We start from the raw sequence: 15857 nt of genomic DNA, 5'->3' as shown, positions 1-15857 counted from the left end.
TCAGGGCTTCAAATAATGATGATTATTGTGAATCTAAAGTGTTATAAAAGGGAAACGCAGGAGCTGATGCTGCTGGTGTAGAAGTTTAATGAAATGCATCCCAAAATTAGCGGTTTCCTCATCAGCAACTAAAGAAATGGGAACAAATGATGTGTCTTTGTGACAGGCTGCTGGTAACAAAGTGCCTAAAGATCCAGTTTAAAATGGCTTCTTTGCTAAGTTGTCTGTTCTGTGTCGACACAACACTGGTTCATCCCTTGAGTTAGGAGCCTTTTTCCTGCCTGAATGGTTCATAGCTCAGAGTTAAGTGGCTGAACAAAGAAAAAACACATTCCTCTGAAAATGCTCAGGCCAAAAGTAGCCGATGTTCAAAGAAAATCTTTGAAAGACCCTCAGAAAGCTGGAGAACGACTGCTCATCACCACAAATTCAGATGAAGGAATTAAGACCTTCATTTCATGATAATGAAGCTCCTTTTGGGTTGTTTTGTGACTTATCTGCATTTAAGGGGAAGTGGAAAACTAGTTTCCACTCATTTAAATATTTAACTTGAATTCATGAAACAGCTGAAAGGAAACTGGGGTGAAAAGTCATCGGCTTTAACTAATAAATCTGTACATTCATATAAATCATCCTGATACGAGAAAGTATGATTTAGGACAGTCGTCACTTTTAATCTGCAGATTATATAGTTGGATTAACAACATAAAACAAATGTATCGGAGCCAAAAAGTGTCCAAAAAAATGTCATAATGCAGCAAATTCACACTGAAATCAGTCTGATCCAGTTCAGTTGACTGTATAACAACAAAGGAGGGTTCATCAGGTGTTAGACTTTAACTTTAAATGGAAAAAGCACTTCATAAAAGTCTTAACATCCAGTCCATTAGGCTGCTGTCATATTTAAAACCAATGAGAAGCATTTACAGAACACCAAACCCAGAACAAGTCCTATTCACAGGTGGAGAGCTGATTTCTTTCTGTTCAAGCAGAACTCTACAGGAGACCTTCAGAGGTGGTTCTGTTGGTGAAATAGTCCTTTATTCCTGTCGCACCTTTAAGCTCCGACAGCGTCTTTCTCCTCGTTTCTGGGTCTGAGAAAGGTTAAAGGTTCTCTTTAACGCCGGTCCGACACATCAGCTGGACTTCACCTGTTCGTGGATCCACCTCCTCTTCAGCTTCTCAGCTTTGGCTTTTTCCTTTGAGCCTGGGCCGTGGGACAGAGGAGAAGCGGGTCAAACACGTGACTTTTACAGTTTTCTGCTCATTTAATACAAATGCAACCGGGCCCCGTTTTACCTGTCGTCCAAAAGGTTTATTCACTTCCAAACTGCTTCTACCCACTAACTTTGGAGCTGAAGAAGCCCAGTTTCCCTGATTCAAGCGGTTCTGGTTGGTTCTAATCATTCAAAGATCTATTTCCAGAGTAAGAGACGAATCCCACGTTCAAAAGCCACATTTTACTCTTTATCCTTCAGTGTTTCTGATTGCAAAGAACATTTTAAAATTTTCTAACCACCAGTTAGCCAAAACGGTACCAAACCAAACAGGAAGTGCCCTTTAGCAGCAGCACTAAACCCAGTTTATCTGTATTTGGCAACGAGTTTAAAAGAAAGGAACAAACCAAAAGGATCGCTGCAGATTCACAGAGTACAAGGTGAGATGTTGCAGGATGAATCCACCGGTTTTGCTTCTTTGTGAAGCACCAAATGTTCTTGGGAGAAGTTGATTCATGTGATGGGAACCAAACAGTTTGAGTAGATTCTGACGTTTTTAAACGCGATCAACTCTCTGACAGGAAAAGATTATCAATGTTTCCGGGGAGAGGACGACAACCAGCTTTACTGGAGTCTTCACAGGCATGGATGCACAGCGCCACCTGCTGGCAGCACCACGCCACTCATTTCATGAGCTCCACACAGGCCTGCTGTTTTTAAATATTTGCTTCAGATTCTGCTGATAGTGGTTAGTAAACGCAGCATTTAACGCTGTGCGATCTGATCAGAGCCAGCTGCAGCACAGCAGAGAGGGAGGCAGAGGGACAGGATGTGTAAAAGGTTCAAGGCTAAAGCTACCTCCTTCCTTTTCAGAGTTACGGAGCAAAAAGAAAGAAGTGAATTGAGGATCCGGCTGCGTTTGACAGATTAGTCCATTTAAAGATATGCTACATGGTGACGGAGTTGAACCTGAACACACCCCAGTCTTTCATAACGAACTGCACGGCTGCACTTCTGTTCTTCCCCTTCTTGTTCTGGAGGGACAGCAGCTCGTTACCTGGAAGAAGAGAAAGACGTGACAGTTAAAGCCATTGAGCACAGCGACGGGCTGAAAGCTGCAAATGTTGCCGTCGCGTCAGCAGCGAAGCGCCCAGGAGAGAGGACGCCTCAGCGGGACCAGACGGGCGTCACTGTGGCAAAGCTCAAATTGAGACAGATCATCGTCCGTACAGACTACTGCCTCAGAGTGTAGCCTGCACCGAGAAGCACTGAGACCAGACATCAGAGCGTAGCCTGCACCGAGGAGCACTGAGACCAGAATCAGAGCGTAGCCTGCACCGAGAAGCACTGAGACCAGACATCAGAGCGTAGCCTGCACCGAGATCAGACATCAGAGTATAGCCTGCACCGAGACCAGAATCAGAGTGTAGCCTGCACCGAGAAGCACCGAGACCAGACATCAGAGCGTAGCCTGCACCGAGAAGTACTGAGACCAGAGTGTAGCCTGCACCGAGAAGTACTGAGACCAGAATCAGAGCGTAGCCTGCACCGAGATCAGACATCAGAGCGTAGCCTGCACCGAGAAGTACTGAGATCAGACATCAGAGCGTAGCCTGCACCGAGAAGTACTGAGATCAGACATCAGAGTGTAGCCTGCACCGAGAAGTACTGAGACCAGAGTGTAGCCTGCACCGAGAAGTACTGAGACCAGAGTGTAGCCTGCACCGAGAAGTACTGAGACCAGAGTGTAGCCTGCACCGAGAAGTACTGAGACCAGAGTGTAGCCTGCACCGAGAAGCACTGAGATCAGACATCAGAGCGTAGCCTGCACCGAGAAGTACTGAGATCAGACATCAGAGTGTAGCCTGCACCGAGAAGTACTGAGACCAGAGTGTAGCCTGCACCGAGAAGTACTGAGATCAGACGGCAGAATACAGAAGACACCATCATGTAAAGCTGAATGAGGAGTAAAAACTCAAGCCAGCGTTCTTTTTAAGAGGATGAGCAGAATAATCACCTTTTCACCAGAGAGCCAAAACCGCTAAAGTCAGACTCAGAGATGTAGTTTTAGCATTTCCTAAAGCAGCTGCTCTCTGCAGTTTGCAGGATTTATTTTAAGAAAGAAGAAGGAACTATTTTCAGTGCTTAGAGGTGGTGGAAGTATCCGGCAGCATGTCTTTCCCACCACTGGAAAATCGGTTAAACATTAAGGTCATTTTCACCAGTTATGGGAAGTTTAACGACATAAAATCTGCTCAGACTGGTTCTTCAGTTTAAAGGCGTTTGGCAGTTTGAGCGGCATCCTTACTGGTGGTCCTGCAGCTTCCCGGTCCGTACAGCCTGGACTGGATGAACGCCTCGGCCGCCTGCCGCTGGAAGGACGCCGCGCCTCGCTCCCTCAGCGTCGTCACTTTGTAGTTTCCCTTCAGGCTGACACAACAGATGAATTCAATCAAAATATGCCAGGATTTCTCCAGGTTTAACCGGCGAGTTACGGATAACGAACCAGGACTGAAGCCTCTTTGCTTCCAGGAAACGTCGGTCCATCTTTCATTATGAATCAAAACAACGGTGAGAAGTTTATTCACATACTTTCTGGCCTGTGCGATTTTCCCGCTCTTCTTCTTCTTCTTCCTCATCTCATCCTCCTCGGCGCCGCCTTCTTCCCGCTCCTCCTCCTCAGCTACGTGACGACAGGTTGAATCCGTCACTCACTCTGATCGAGTGTCGGCTAAACATTCATCTAACAACACGAGAAGCTTCTTTACCTTCGTCGTCGGACTGTTTCCGCTTCCTAAAAGAACAAAAATCAAGCAGATGTGTTTGCTGAAGAGAATCTGGGAGAAGTTCCGAGGCTGAGGAACAAGCGTGACGAGTGAACTCACTTCGAAGACGTCGAGTCGATCTGCTCGAGCACGTCGGCCGACAGGAGTTTCCTTCTCTGCAGGATTGATGCCACAGAGGAAAAAACTATTATTTCTGCAGGTTTATTTCCATTTTCTCACCAAACATCAAATAAATCGAGGCTCCTCTGAGTCTCAGAGAGTCTTTTTTTGGTTTCGTCTTACATTAAACTGGAAATATTTTCAGTTTTCAGACAGCTGGCTCAGATAAAACAGCGTTTACTCTGAAAACTGATGAAACTGCATCGTTAAATCGAGCCTGAAACCAAAGACATGCAGTCAAAGTTCTTTTGCTTTTTTAAACGGACGCAGTTTCACAGGTCTAAGAAAACTGGGCTCTAAAAGAGCTTCAGCAGGTGTAGAAATCAGCCCCCGGGGGAGAATAGAACGACTAAGAAGGTAACCGGATGTCTTTGTGACCGTTTACTAAATGCAAACAGACAGAAATATTCATTTTTCTGCTGCTTCCATCCACTGGAGTTACGTTTCACAGCACCACGATGTCCCAGGCGGCGACCCCCTCAATGTGGGCGGAACCAGTCCCACGTGCACACGTACCGGTCTGTGATAAACGCTTTTATCCAAAGTGACTCAGGACTGAGGAGTAAAGACTTGTTAGAGCTCTGGATGAGTTTAAGACAAACTTTAAGACGAGTTAAATGCCACAAAACTTAACTGAGGGAAGAAAATCCTTTGCAAATCCACACAATCGCATAGTAAACGTGCTCAAATGTTCACGAGCTCTGCCCACAACAGCCAAATACTAAAGGCTGGTGGCTTTAAGGTAAACACACGGCGTCTAAAGGGGGTGAAAACGCTGGCAAACAACATGGAAACACATTCTGTAACACATTTAAATAACATCGGAGCAAAGCTTAATTATCTCAGGCTAATACCAGAATTTTAAGATGTGCACGAATACATCAGACTGACTGAAGCCGTACTGCTTGAAATGAAGTCAGAATTTGTCCTGCATGAATCTAACTGGAGTCAAACTGGCTCAGGTGCTTGGCTGCACCAGAACAAGCCAGTAAAAGAAATAACTGCAGGTTATAATGTAAAGTTATAATGTGCATCTGAATTAAAAGGCTAAAATTGTTCACATTTCAAAAAGGTATTTCTTAGTTTGCTTCTGCTGTTTTTAGAAAAGGGACAAAAAGAAATCCAAGCTCTTTAAATGATCTTATTCAGCTCAATTGACCACAAACAGCAACAGTTTCCAAATATTTGAATGTACCGATGATCTAAAAGAGATTAACTCACAAACCAGGACACCATTCAACTGATATTTAGCTTTGAACCCAACAGACCTTCTGTTCCTGGAACAGCTCCTGCCTTTTCCTCCTCTTCTCTTTGAGCAGCTCCCGCTCTCTGCAAACAGCAACACATTTATTTCACTTACTTCCAACCAGCTCAAAAACGGACCAAACTCATGGCAGAACAGCTGCACAGAATCAGATTATACACGCTTTAACTGAGCTCAAAGAGCGCACGGTACTGAGTAGAATACGAACACAATCTGGCGTAAATCACACCTATAAGGACATCCATTTATACGCCATTTTAATTTTACATTTACCCAATGGAGCAAACTTCACGTATTTTAGAAAAACATCCTGCTGTTGTATTATTTTCTTTACCAAATGCTAAGGTTTATTAGCCACGTTACGGACACAAATATAATTAAATTAAAAGTCACCAAACTAATAGTTAGCATCAAATTCATGGCGAATATACAATGGAATACGATTAATATTACATTTATCTTGTTTGTTGCCCGAAAAAAAGCCTTAAATGAGGGTCGTTGTGAATGGAGTTCAGCGTGAGCCGAGTTCGTCACCTTCTGGCTGTGTTCAGCGCATGTTTCATGCTCCTTAAGGCCTGAACCTTGGAGTCTGCAAACGTGACCTCCTCAGGAGCCTCATCGTCACTTGACTCGAGGGCCAGGATAAATTTTTCTGTCGGTTTTTCGCTGTCGGTTGTCTTCACTGAAGAAGATACATTTCCACGTTGTTTCTTCGCCATGTTGAACAGGAAACTTACGTCATCACTTCGCGACACAAGGTGACGCAAATAAAAAGACTGGTACCAACGGCTGACCTCTGGTGGCGAGTGTGTGAATTACAACAACAACAAAAAACCGTAAACAAGCATTTACCGCTTAACTTTTAAGCTTTTCGTGAACACCATGAGGTTAATTCTGATAAGATTATATTTGTTTTTAGTTTTATGCCTGTTAAAGAAGAAACGTCAGAACAACAGAGCTCACAGAATAATAACTAATCATCTGAAGCATGTGGATCAAATCTTTCTGAGTGAGAGACGGAGGAAAGAAAAATCTCTCATCTATAATGACAAAGATTTGTCATTATATCCAAATCCACATTAATTCCCTCTTCCTGCTCTGCTGATGTTCTTGTATGCGACTGCTACATCAACTCCTTTCCCTCCCATCTCCACCTCCCAGTAACAACGTCCAGTCAGACTCTCTCTGCTCAGGACCTGCCACCACTCAGTGAATCTGTCTGGATGATCAGAATAAGACTGTTGTGTTGAAGCTGTTTTTTTAAACACTAAAATCAGGTTTAGATTCTTCTTTTAATCCCTTTGTACAGAAATTAGCTGCAGTTTCATTTCAAAATAATAGATAGATAGATAGATAGATAGATAGATAGATAGATAGATAGATAGATAGATAGATAGATAGATAGATAGATAGATAGATAGATAGATAGATAGATAGATAGATAGATAGATAGATAGATAGATAGATAGATAGATCACAACTGTATTTTAGAACTGGTTTCAGCTGTATATAGTTGAATCGCGTCCGTTTTTGGTTCGCTATCAAACAGGAAAATGTTCAATTCAGCTCCTTCCAGTAGGCGGTGTGCTTTTATTTTGAAAGTCTCAACCGGAACAGTATCTACACCTTTTTACGGCTAACTTGGAGGCAGCAGGTGCAGTTCGCTCCCTGCAAACAGCTGGTCCAGTTAACGGGAAAGTCCTCTCACACAATGCACCGACTCCTGCTCGTGTTTCTGTCCGCCACCGGGGCGTCTGTGCTCGGCCTCCCGCGGCTCGATGGCTCCCCGGCTGCCGGGCCGTGCCTCGCCCCGCTGCAATGGGAGGGCAAGTGGGTGGTGTACGACCACAGCACCGGCAGAAACAGCCGGGCCGCGGTCTCCTACGACGGCCTGAATCAGAGGATCCGAGTCCTGCAGCAGAACAAGAAACACACCCCGTGTCAGAGGTAAGAAGATAAAAAGTGCGTGTTGTGTTTTCATCATGCTGTAAAAATGAGCTCAAACCAGGCTTAATGACGAGCTTAACCCAGCTAGTTTTATTATTATTATGTCGCTTTCCTCTTTACTTGGATGTTGTTGTGAAATGTTAAAATAACCAGTGATCTCTTTATTCAGAAGTTCCTTCATAATTTCATAAACTATGCATATAATAAGGATTTATGCATCCGTTTTACCCACCCGGCACCATCTCTGTTTGGCAGTAACTCCGTTATAAATTTTAGCGGTGATAAAACTCTCGTTTTGTCTTATTCGGAAACTATTTTCCTTTTGCATTTTTTAAACTCTCTAACATTGTAATCTCTGTTAGTATAACTTAATTAATCATATCATCCGGTTAAGATATTATTGCCTATATTTCTGTTCTCAGCCCACAAAGACTGTTATATAATCTGCTATTTGTTTTTACATCATCTGTTTGAAGCTCTCTCCTGCAGTGTCTGTCCAAAAGAAAGTCCCATTATAATAAACTGGAGCACTTTTAGTTTTGGTTACAACACGTTTCTTAGTTAAGATGATGTTTTAATCTGTGTCCAGAGCTGCTTTGATTTTAAACTCCTTGTTTTGATGATGGAAGACTCTCCTCCAGCAGGATAAAGATAAAATGTCTCCTTCACAGTCTGAGCCCAATCGATCCTGACATTGTTATCTCAGAACATGCCCGTGTCATCAGGAAAGAAAGACATTTATTGATGAGCGTTGTCTTTAAAAGGCACATGATGTGGCTGAAGCTGACGCTGCCTTCACAGGTTTGTACAGTAGACACGAAGCACGACGGGTGCAGCACATCATCCACTGCTCTCACCACTCTGGATCACAGTAAACGCAGACTCATCTCACCACATGACCACTTCCATTGCTCCAGAGTCCACCCTTTATGCTCCTTTGCAAACTGGAGCACTTTTCTTCGATTAGCCTCTGATGAGTGGGTTTCTTCAGGCTGTTTAGTCCCAAAAACATTTACATTTTCACCAGAATTTCCTCTGACCGCATCTCTTCCTTGAAGATGATGGTTCACGTCTGTCCTTTTGTTGCTGTTTGGTTTTCTGGATGCAGACCAGTAATTTGAGCCGTCTGAAACAGAGAAGCTCGGGTCCTCCAGCATGGTGGTGAAAGGACTGAGAAAGGATTAAAAAACTGAAATAACGTGTTAATCGCTGCAGAAGTCTTCTCAAACTCAAACTGGAAACTTTTGTGTGGGGGCAGACAGTCTATTTAAACAGCTTTTTCTTTCTTTGAGCAGATTATTTGTATTTTTTTAACCCTGCTGTAAACCCGTTAGATTAATTTCTGCAGAGTCGTGCAGGAATAACCCAATGAAGCCAATCAGCCAGGACTCAAATCTTGAGTTGTGAAACAGTCTGGCTGATAAACAAGGACTCAGCCTGTTGATCGACTTTGGTTTGTTTACTGTGGGGGGGGGGGGGGGGGGGGGGGGGGGGGTAGTTTTACACAGTGCAAGAACAAAAACCTTCCAGACAAACCTTCAGTCTCTCAAACTTCCAATAAAGACGAGACTTTGGAAGAAAAAGGGCTTGTTTGTGAGTTTTCCACGGGGAAGGATCTTCTGGTATAAAGTGTGTTACAATCTGCAGGTAAAAGGTCAAATAAATGATGGTTATTTAAGGGTGGGGCTTTGGCAGGTCATTCAATTCAATTCAGTTTTATTTATAAAGCGCCAGATTACAACAATTGTCATCTCAAGGCACTTAAATAATACAGTCCAATTCAAGCCAATTGGAATTCAATTCATTGTAATCATAATCCAATGAAACCCAATAAATTAATTTCAAAATAATACAATTCATTAATATAGAAGCAATTTAAAAAAAAAATCCTTGCTAAAGAAACCAACAGATTGCACCGAAACTAGTCTCCACCTGTTTTTCCTTTTGCCTGCTCTGTAATAATCCACATTTACCTCACACAATCTATCCATGGTCCTCTCAAGCGCTCTCTCTCCTCCTGTTGCAGGTTTTTTGAGTACATCTACTTGTACCAGAGCATGGTGCTGTTCCAGATTGACCAGAAGACGAAGGACTGCGCAAAGATCGCTCTGACAGAGGCCTGGGATCCCTTTGACATTCCAGTCAACTCCACCTTCGAGGACCAGTACTTCATCGGCGGCCCCGGGGATAACGTGGAGGTTCAGGAGTGGTCAGACAGGAAGCCGGCGCGCCAGCGTGAGTCTGACTTTTAAAGTAACACAAAGAGAAGATGCTGCTGGAGAAACATGCTCAATAATCATAAATGACTAACCAACCTTCACAATCTGCTTTGATCATTCTGTTTCTGTATTTATCAGACGCTTTTATCCAAAGCGACTTACAAATGAAGATTTAACAGCTTTATAAAAAGCTAACAATAAGCTCCATAGAAGGAACCCAGGAGTCCGACTCTGTCAGAGGGGACAGAGTAGAGATAGGGTGCAGGCATAGAAGGAAGTGCAGAAAGACTTTATTATTCACCTTTTAGCTGTTATTTGGTTCATTTCAGTGCAGATGTTGTCACAAAGGCGCATCATCAACCACATCATTGTGAAATGTTGGTTGACAAATCCATTTTTAGACAAAATGTGACCTTTTCTTGTAGAATTTTGGCTAATTTTTGGGTCCTACTTGCACCGAGGATTTTCTTTTGGGTGCCAGGATTCTCAATATTGACCTTAAAGTCAGAGTAAAACTGAGATAACTGCAGAAAATGTGTTATGAACTATTCGGTCAAGCATAGAGTTTCTGTTTCTGTATTTAGCAGACGTTTTTTATCCAAAGAGACTTACAAATGAAGATATAACAGCTCTATAAAAAGCTAACAATAAGCTCCATAGAAGGAACCCAGGAGTCCGACTCTGTCAGAGGGGACAGAGCAGAGATAGGGTGCAGGCATAGAAGGAAGAGCAGAAAGATAAAGTGCAGAGATAGAGGGGGGAGGGAAGTACAAGGTAAGTGCTGGGATAGGAGATGCTCTCTGAAGAGCTGGGTTTTCAGGAGCTTCCTGAAGATAGACAGGGACGCCCCTGTTCTGGTAGCGCTCGGTAGGTCATTCCACCATCGTGGGACGACACATGAACAGAGTTTGGATTGTCTTAGGCGTGGTGTAGGAGCTGCTAGACGACAATCCTGGGACCAACGGAGGGACCCAGTTGGGACAGAAGCCTTTGCAAGAGCATTCAAGTAGATGGAGCCGTTCCATTAAGCTCTTTGTAGCTAACATCAGGGACTTGAACCTGATGCGGGCGGCTAAGGGCAGCCAGAGGAGCTCAATGAACAGAGGGGTGTCAGTACGTAAGTCCTCATTTCTGTAAACTGACCCGTTAAGTTTTCCATGAAGGTTGTGGCTGTGGAGCAGTTCAGCTAAAGTTCGGTTGTGTTCCAAAGCAGCGTCCAGCTGGTAAAACTAAGCTAATAAACTCTAATGAAACAACACAGATGGAAACAGTGTGCAGCACATAGTTATTCAATAAGTCCTGAAAGAATCCAGCAGCGAGCGCTGGTTTTCAAACGAAAATAAAGCAGATTTTCAGAGAACAAGCAGAAACTTCCCGTCTCTTTGAGCTGCCCTAACCTTCACTCGTCTCTCCACCAGACGAGACCTGGGTGGGCGTTTACACCCTGAAAGACTGCTACCCGGTTCAGGAGACCTACGTCAGGAACAGCACCGTCACCACCTCCACCCGCTTCCTCGGTCTGCAGCTGGGCATCAGCGACCCCGACGTCTTCACCCCGCCGACCACCTGCCAGTCGCCTCGGCTCCAGAGGATGCTCGAGTCTGACTGCTGAGAACTCACCAGGTCTCACCTTTGACCTTCGACTCATAGCAGCCTTGAATAGTTCCTTCTTTACCACATTCACAGTTAGATATGCACAAGAAAATGATTGAAGCTGCAGCGCAAGAAGCGCTTTAGTAAAAATACTTTGCTTCAAGTGAAAGTTCCTTTCAGTCGGACCCAGACTGTCCTCCTTCAGTTCAATTTGCCCAGTTTAGTGGCCCCCAGCCTCTTGGTTGGGCCCCTCCAGCAGGTCATGAAATAAAGCTGAACGTTTAAGAGATGACTGGAGGAAGAACGTTCTTTCACTCATTTTTTTCTGGCTTCACTCTTTGATTTTGTTGTGAAAATTAAGGCTACAACACGAGATCTTTAAGTTTAGGTGAGAAATCTGACATCCTGGAAGCTAAGACCCAACGATTCACTTTGTCTGAATGAATGAAAACCTCTAATCCTCTGCAGTGCTTTGTGTTTTATTAGCTTTTCATATAAACTTTGATGTAAAGTCTTAATCTGAAGAGTAACTCACAGCTGAAACTGTCAAATAAATGTGACGTAAAAAGGACAAAAGTCTGGAGTATTTTACTGTGACAAAGCAGAAAACACAGAAAGGACATTTATCTCTAAACTGGACAGAAATACAAATACAATGCAGACACAAGGAGACAGTTTGCAGTTTATTTGTAGCAGCAGCGTCCTTTCAGGGCTGAAAAATGTCAGATTTCAGGTTCAGCTGCAGGTGGCTCAGAGACAGACCCAAGAATCTGAGAAACACCTCCAAAGTTAACGGTTATTTCTACTAAATGCTGGACTGAGACGGGTGAGCGGAGTCTAAAATCTGGCAGCATGTGGAAGCAGAAGAACGGCATGAGAAGCTGCACTGAAGGAGCATGGCCTGCAGGTGGCGCCGGATACTCACACACAGGTCTGCATCTGCAGAAAGAAACAGGGAGAGGATGGCGCCACAGTGCAGGACTTTAAAATCTTTCAGATTATTGTCATTTTGCATCAATAAAACAAGCAAACTGGGCCTAAACTGTAGGACTGATGCACATAGACTTTGCTTTTGTCACTTTACTGTGTTAAAGTGTTAAAGTGTGTCACCAAATCTGCACAATCAAACAAAATGGAGGATAGATTTAATGCTCAAGTAAAGCAACAGTTTATATAAAAGTTATGAAATAAAAAAAAAACATGAAACCATCTCATCAGCTTAGTTTTAAGGTGACAGCCGGTTTGGAGAATCTTCCCCTCAGTGTGGTCCAGTCTACTTCAGTATCTGCATCACTTTGCAGCATAATGCCACAGAAAATAGAATTATCTACATGTAAGCACAATATATGAAATGACTTTGATTGGATTTACTGCATCAAACTTGACTCATTTCAACAACTGATCTTTACAACAGATTTAAGACGAATCTGGTGAAAATGAATTAAGAATAAAAAGTCAAAGGAGCAAAATAATCACATCTATTGCTGCAATTAACGACTATATGATTAAAAATGACTCAGCAGAGTGAACCAAAGTCCAGATTTGTCACAAGAATTAAGAATATTTAAGATTATTCAGAGGCAGCAGAACAAAATTTAGGAAGTGGTTCAAATTATTATCATTCAAGTTATCACTTAAAACGATCCATCCATCCATTTTCTATACCTGCTCTATCCATCGGTCGGGTGGCGGGTCGGCTGGAGCCTATCCGAGAGGCGGAGTTCACCCCGGACAGGTCACCAGTCCATCACAGGGCCACACAGAGACAAAAACAACCACCCAAAGAGCTTTGGACTCATGTCTACACCGACGGCTCTGCAGCAGATGCCATTAGGAACGGAGGGGCAGGAGTTTATGTTCAGTATCCAGGAGGCAAAGAAGAAAAGAGCTGCCTCCCTACTGGCCTGTACTCCACCATCTATAGAGCCGAAGCAGAAGCCCTGAACAAGCAGCGGCCCACATCGATGTCTTCCTGACCGATGCCCTGTACATCTTCCAGGCCCTTCGGTCCAACAGACGTCCAGAACTCAACGACCTGTCCTCCTCTCTCGCCTCCCTCTGCTCAAGCCACTCAGTTAACCTGCAGTGGATTCCCTCTCTATCTTATATGAGGTCAAGTGGGCCAGAAACTGTGGGGAAAAGTGATGCAAACGCTTTATTCCTTAACGCATTTAACCTTAAATCTCACATCTACAAGTTGTACTTCCAGCCTGAAAGCTGATGTAAATCAGGCTGGAAAGAGAAGTAGAAAAGTTCCTGTTCAAACCCTGCACTGATATCACAGCTGAGGCAGTACAAGTTGTTCCTTTTTAACAGCTAAACTGTTGCTTCTTTATGTTTCGCTGCTTTGTCTTTCACCATGTCTGGGGAGTGTTGTAAATCATCCATAACACACCCTGCCGCTCTATAAAAACCAGCTCTTTGGCCTTCCTGTGAGATATTTCTTTGTTCCCGCCCCTCCACAGATCTCTCTTCATAAGGATGGGTGTGAGCGACATGCAGCTGCTGTTAAGCCTCATTTCCTGGTTTGTGTGAGTATCAGCAGAGATCTGCTACCCTTCAGAGCACACGGATCGTTTCTGTTCAGGGAAAGTGAAACTGTTTGACAGTTACTGTGAAGAGGAAAATGGCGCAGCAGGAAAATCAGCTGGAACAACTCAAATTCTGCTGTTCGATCTGTCTGGATCTGCTGAAGGATCCGGTGACTCTTCCCTGTGGACACAGCTACTGCAGGAACTGCATTAAAGGCTTCTGGGATGGAGAGGATCAGAAGGGAATCCACAGCTGCCCTCAGTGCAGGAAAACTTTCACACCGAGGCCTGTCCTGGAGAAAAGCACCATGTTAGCTGATTTATTAGAAGAGCTGAAGAAGACTGGACTCCAAGCTGCTCCTGCTGATCACTGCTATGCTGGAGCTGAAGATGTGGCCTGTGATTTCTGCTCTGGAAGAAAACTGAAAGCCTTTAAGTCCTGTTTAACCTGCCCAGCCTCTTACTGTGAGAAACACCTTCAGCCTCATTATGATGTGGCTCCATTAAAGAAACACAAGCTGGTGGAGCCCTCCAAGAACCTCCAGGAGAACATCTGCTCTCTTCATGATGAGGTGATGAAGATGTTCTGCCGCTCTGATCAGAAGTCTATCTGTTATCTCTGCTCTGTGGAGGAACATAAAGGCCACGACACAGTGTCAGCTGCAGCAGAAAGGACTGAGAGGCAGAGAAAGCTGGAGGGGAGTCGGCAGCAAATCCAGCAGAGAGTCCAGGACCGAGAGAAAGATGTGAAGCTGCTTCAGCAGGAGGTGGAGGCCATCAATCAGTCTGCTGATAAAACAGTGGAGCACAGTGAGAAGATCTTCACTGAGCTGATCCGTCTCCTCCAGAAAAGAAGCTCTGAGGTGAAGCAGCAGATCAGATCCCAGCAGGAAACTGAAGTGAGTCGCATCAAAGAGCTTCAGGAGAAGCTGGAGCAGGAGATCACTGAGCTGCAGAGGAAAGATGCTGAGCTGCAGCAGCTCTCACACACAGAGGATCACATCCAGTTTCTGCAGAACTGCCCCTCAGTGTCAGCACTCAGGGAGTCTACACCCTCATCCAGCATCAAGATCCGTCCTCTGAGGCACTTTGAGGCTGTGGCAGCAGCTGTGTCAGAGCTCAGAGAGAAACTACAGGACATCCTGAGAGAGGAATGGACCAACATCTCACTGAGAGGCACTGAGGTGGATGTTTTACTGTCAGAACCACCAAAGAGCAGAGCTGACTTCTTAAAGTATTCATGTAAAATCACACTGGATCCAAACACAGCACACAGATATCTGTTACTGTCAGAGGGGAACAGAAAAGTGACTTTAATGAAGCAGGAACAGTCTTATTCTGATCATCCAGACAGATTCACTGAGTGGTGGCAGGTCCTGAGCAGAGAGAGTCTGACTGGACGTTGTTACTGGGAGGTGGAGTGGGAAGCAGAGGCTGTTTATGTAGCAGTCGCATACAAGAATATCAGCAGAGCAGGAAGTTGGAGGGATTGTGGATTTGGAGGAAATGACAAAACCTGGACATTGTACTACAACTTTGATAATTTAGAATTTTTGCACAACAACATGAAAACCTCCATCTCAGGTCCTGTATCCTCCAGAGTCGGAGTGTACCTGGATCACAGAGCAGGTATTCTGTCCTTCTACAGCGTCTCTGAAACCATGACTCTCCTCCACAGAGTCCAGACCACATTCACTCAGCCGCTCTATGCTGGGATTTGCGTTTACTTGATTCCAGGAGACTCCGTTGAGTTGTGTAAAGTCAAATAAACTTATTCTTTCTCCACATTTCTTGCAGAGAATTACTGTTGGGGTGTCTCTTCACTGCTCAGACATGAAAGTGTCATCAAACAGCTGCTGTGGGAGGGACTTCCTTAACGGTCTTATTAATTCATGTTCCGTTGATATAATGTGGCTTCAGTACTTTACCTGTTTCTGGATAATGTGCATTGTTATTTTTTTATTACATTTCTTCTCAAAATTCTTGTGACAGAATAGACCAATGAGCTGACCTCCCTTCTTACTTCTAAAATGTGTTAATTAATCTATAAAAACACTTAGCAGAACCCATAGTATTGGTTAAAATGAACTACATTTTTGTTGAATGGTAACAAGAACTCACTGTTGACATTTTTTGGTCTT

General features: G+C 44.0%; 3 protein-coding genes across 3 annotated transcripts; 2 read left to right on the top strand and 1 right to left on the bottom strand.

Annotated features, from left to right (window-relative positions):
• Nucleotides 1-128: 128 nt before the first annotated feature.
• On the bottom strand, nucleotides 129-6196 carry nol7 (nucleolar protein 7). The gene is made up of 8 exons (XM_072363300.1): nucleotides 5961-6196; nucleotides 5431-5491; nucleotides 4103-4158; nucleotides 3986-4011; nucleotides 3810-3900; nucleotides 3526-3647; nucleotides 2197-2274; nucleotides 129-1207 (listed from the first exon to the last, which is right to left on the bottom strand). Exons 1-8 carry the CDS (start codon nucleotides 6143-6145, stop codon nucleotides 1137-1139), a joined length of 690 nt encoding a protein of 229 aa, XP_072219401.1. The 5' UTR covers nucleotides 6146-6196; the 3' UTR covers nucleotides 129-1136.
• Nucleotides 6197-7048: 852 nt separating this feature from the next.
• Nucleotides 7049-11761, top strand: epdr1 (ependymin related 1). Its single transcript, XM_072364168.1, has 3 exons — nucleotides 7049-7373; nucleotides 9400-9608; nucleotides 11011-11761. Exons 1-3 carry the CDS (start codon nucleotides 7138-7140, stop codon nucleotides 11202-11204), a joined length of 639 nt encoding a protein of 212 aa, XP_072220269.1. The 5' UTR covers nucleotides 7049-7137; the 3' UTR covers nucleotides 11205-11761.
• Nucleotides 11762-13704: 1943 nt separating this feature from the next.
• LOC140268680 (tripartite motif-containing protein 16-like) lies at nucleotides 13705-15810 on the top strand. Its single transcript, XM_072363634.1, has one exon. It carries the CDS (start codon nucleotides 13812-13814, stop codon nucleotides 15483-15485), a length of 1674 nt encoding a protein of 557 aa, XP_072219735.1. The 5' UTR covers nucleotides 13705-13811; the 3' UTR covers nucleotides 15486-15810.
• Nucleotides 15811-15857: the final 47 nt, after the last annotated feature.

This window comes from Leuresthes tenuis, unplaced genomic scaffold (assembly GCF_036924035.1).
Source record: "Leuresthes tenuis unplaced genomic scaffold, fLeuTen1.0.hap1 SCAF_14, whole genome shotgun sequence".
Classification (NCBI taxonomy): domain Eukaryota; kingdom Metazoa; phylum Chordata; class Actinopteri; order Atheriniformes; family Atherinopsidae; genus Leuresthes; species Leuresthes tenuis.
Note: the sequence above shows the minus strand (reverse complement) of the source record. Positions and strands in the feature narration are given on the sequence as shown.

Coding starts and splice junctions, on each gene's coding strand:
- epdr1 (XM_072364168.1), top strand. CDS start 7,138: ATGCACCGACTCCTGCTCGTGTTTCTGTCCGCCACCGGGGCGTCTGTG. Junction 7,374..9,399: donor AAACACACCCCGTGTCAGAG/GTAAGAAGATAA, acceptor CTCCTGTTGCAG/GTTTTTTGAGTACATCTACT. Junction 9,609..11,010: donor CAGGAAGCCGGCGCGCCAGC/GTGAGTCTGACT, acceptor TCTCTCCACCAG/ACGAGACCTGGGTGGGCGTT.
- nol7 (XM_072363300.1), bottom strand. CDS start 6,145: ATGGCGAAGAAACAACGTGGAAATGTATCTTCTTCAGTGAAGACAACC. Junction 4,012..4,102: donor ATCGACTCGACGTCTTCGAA/GTGAGTTCACTC, acceptor TTGTTCTTTTAG/GAAGCGGAAACAGTCCGACG. Junction 3,648..3,809: donor AAAATCGCACAGGCCAGAAA/GTATGTGAATAA, acceptor CTGTTGTGTCAG/CCTGAAGGGAAACTACAAAG.
- LOC140268680 (XM_072363634.1), top strand. CDS start 13,812: ATGGCGCAGCAGGAAAATCAGCTGGAACAACTCAAATTCTGCTGTTCG.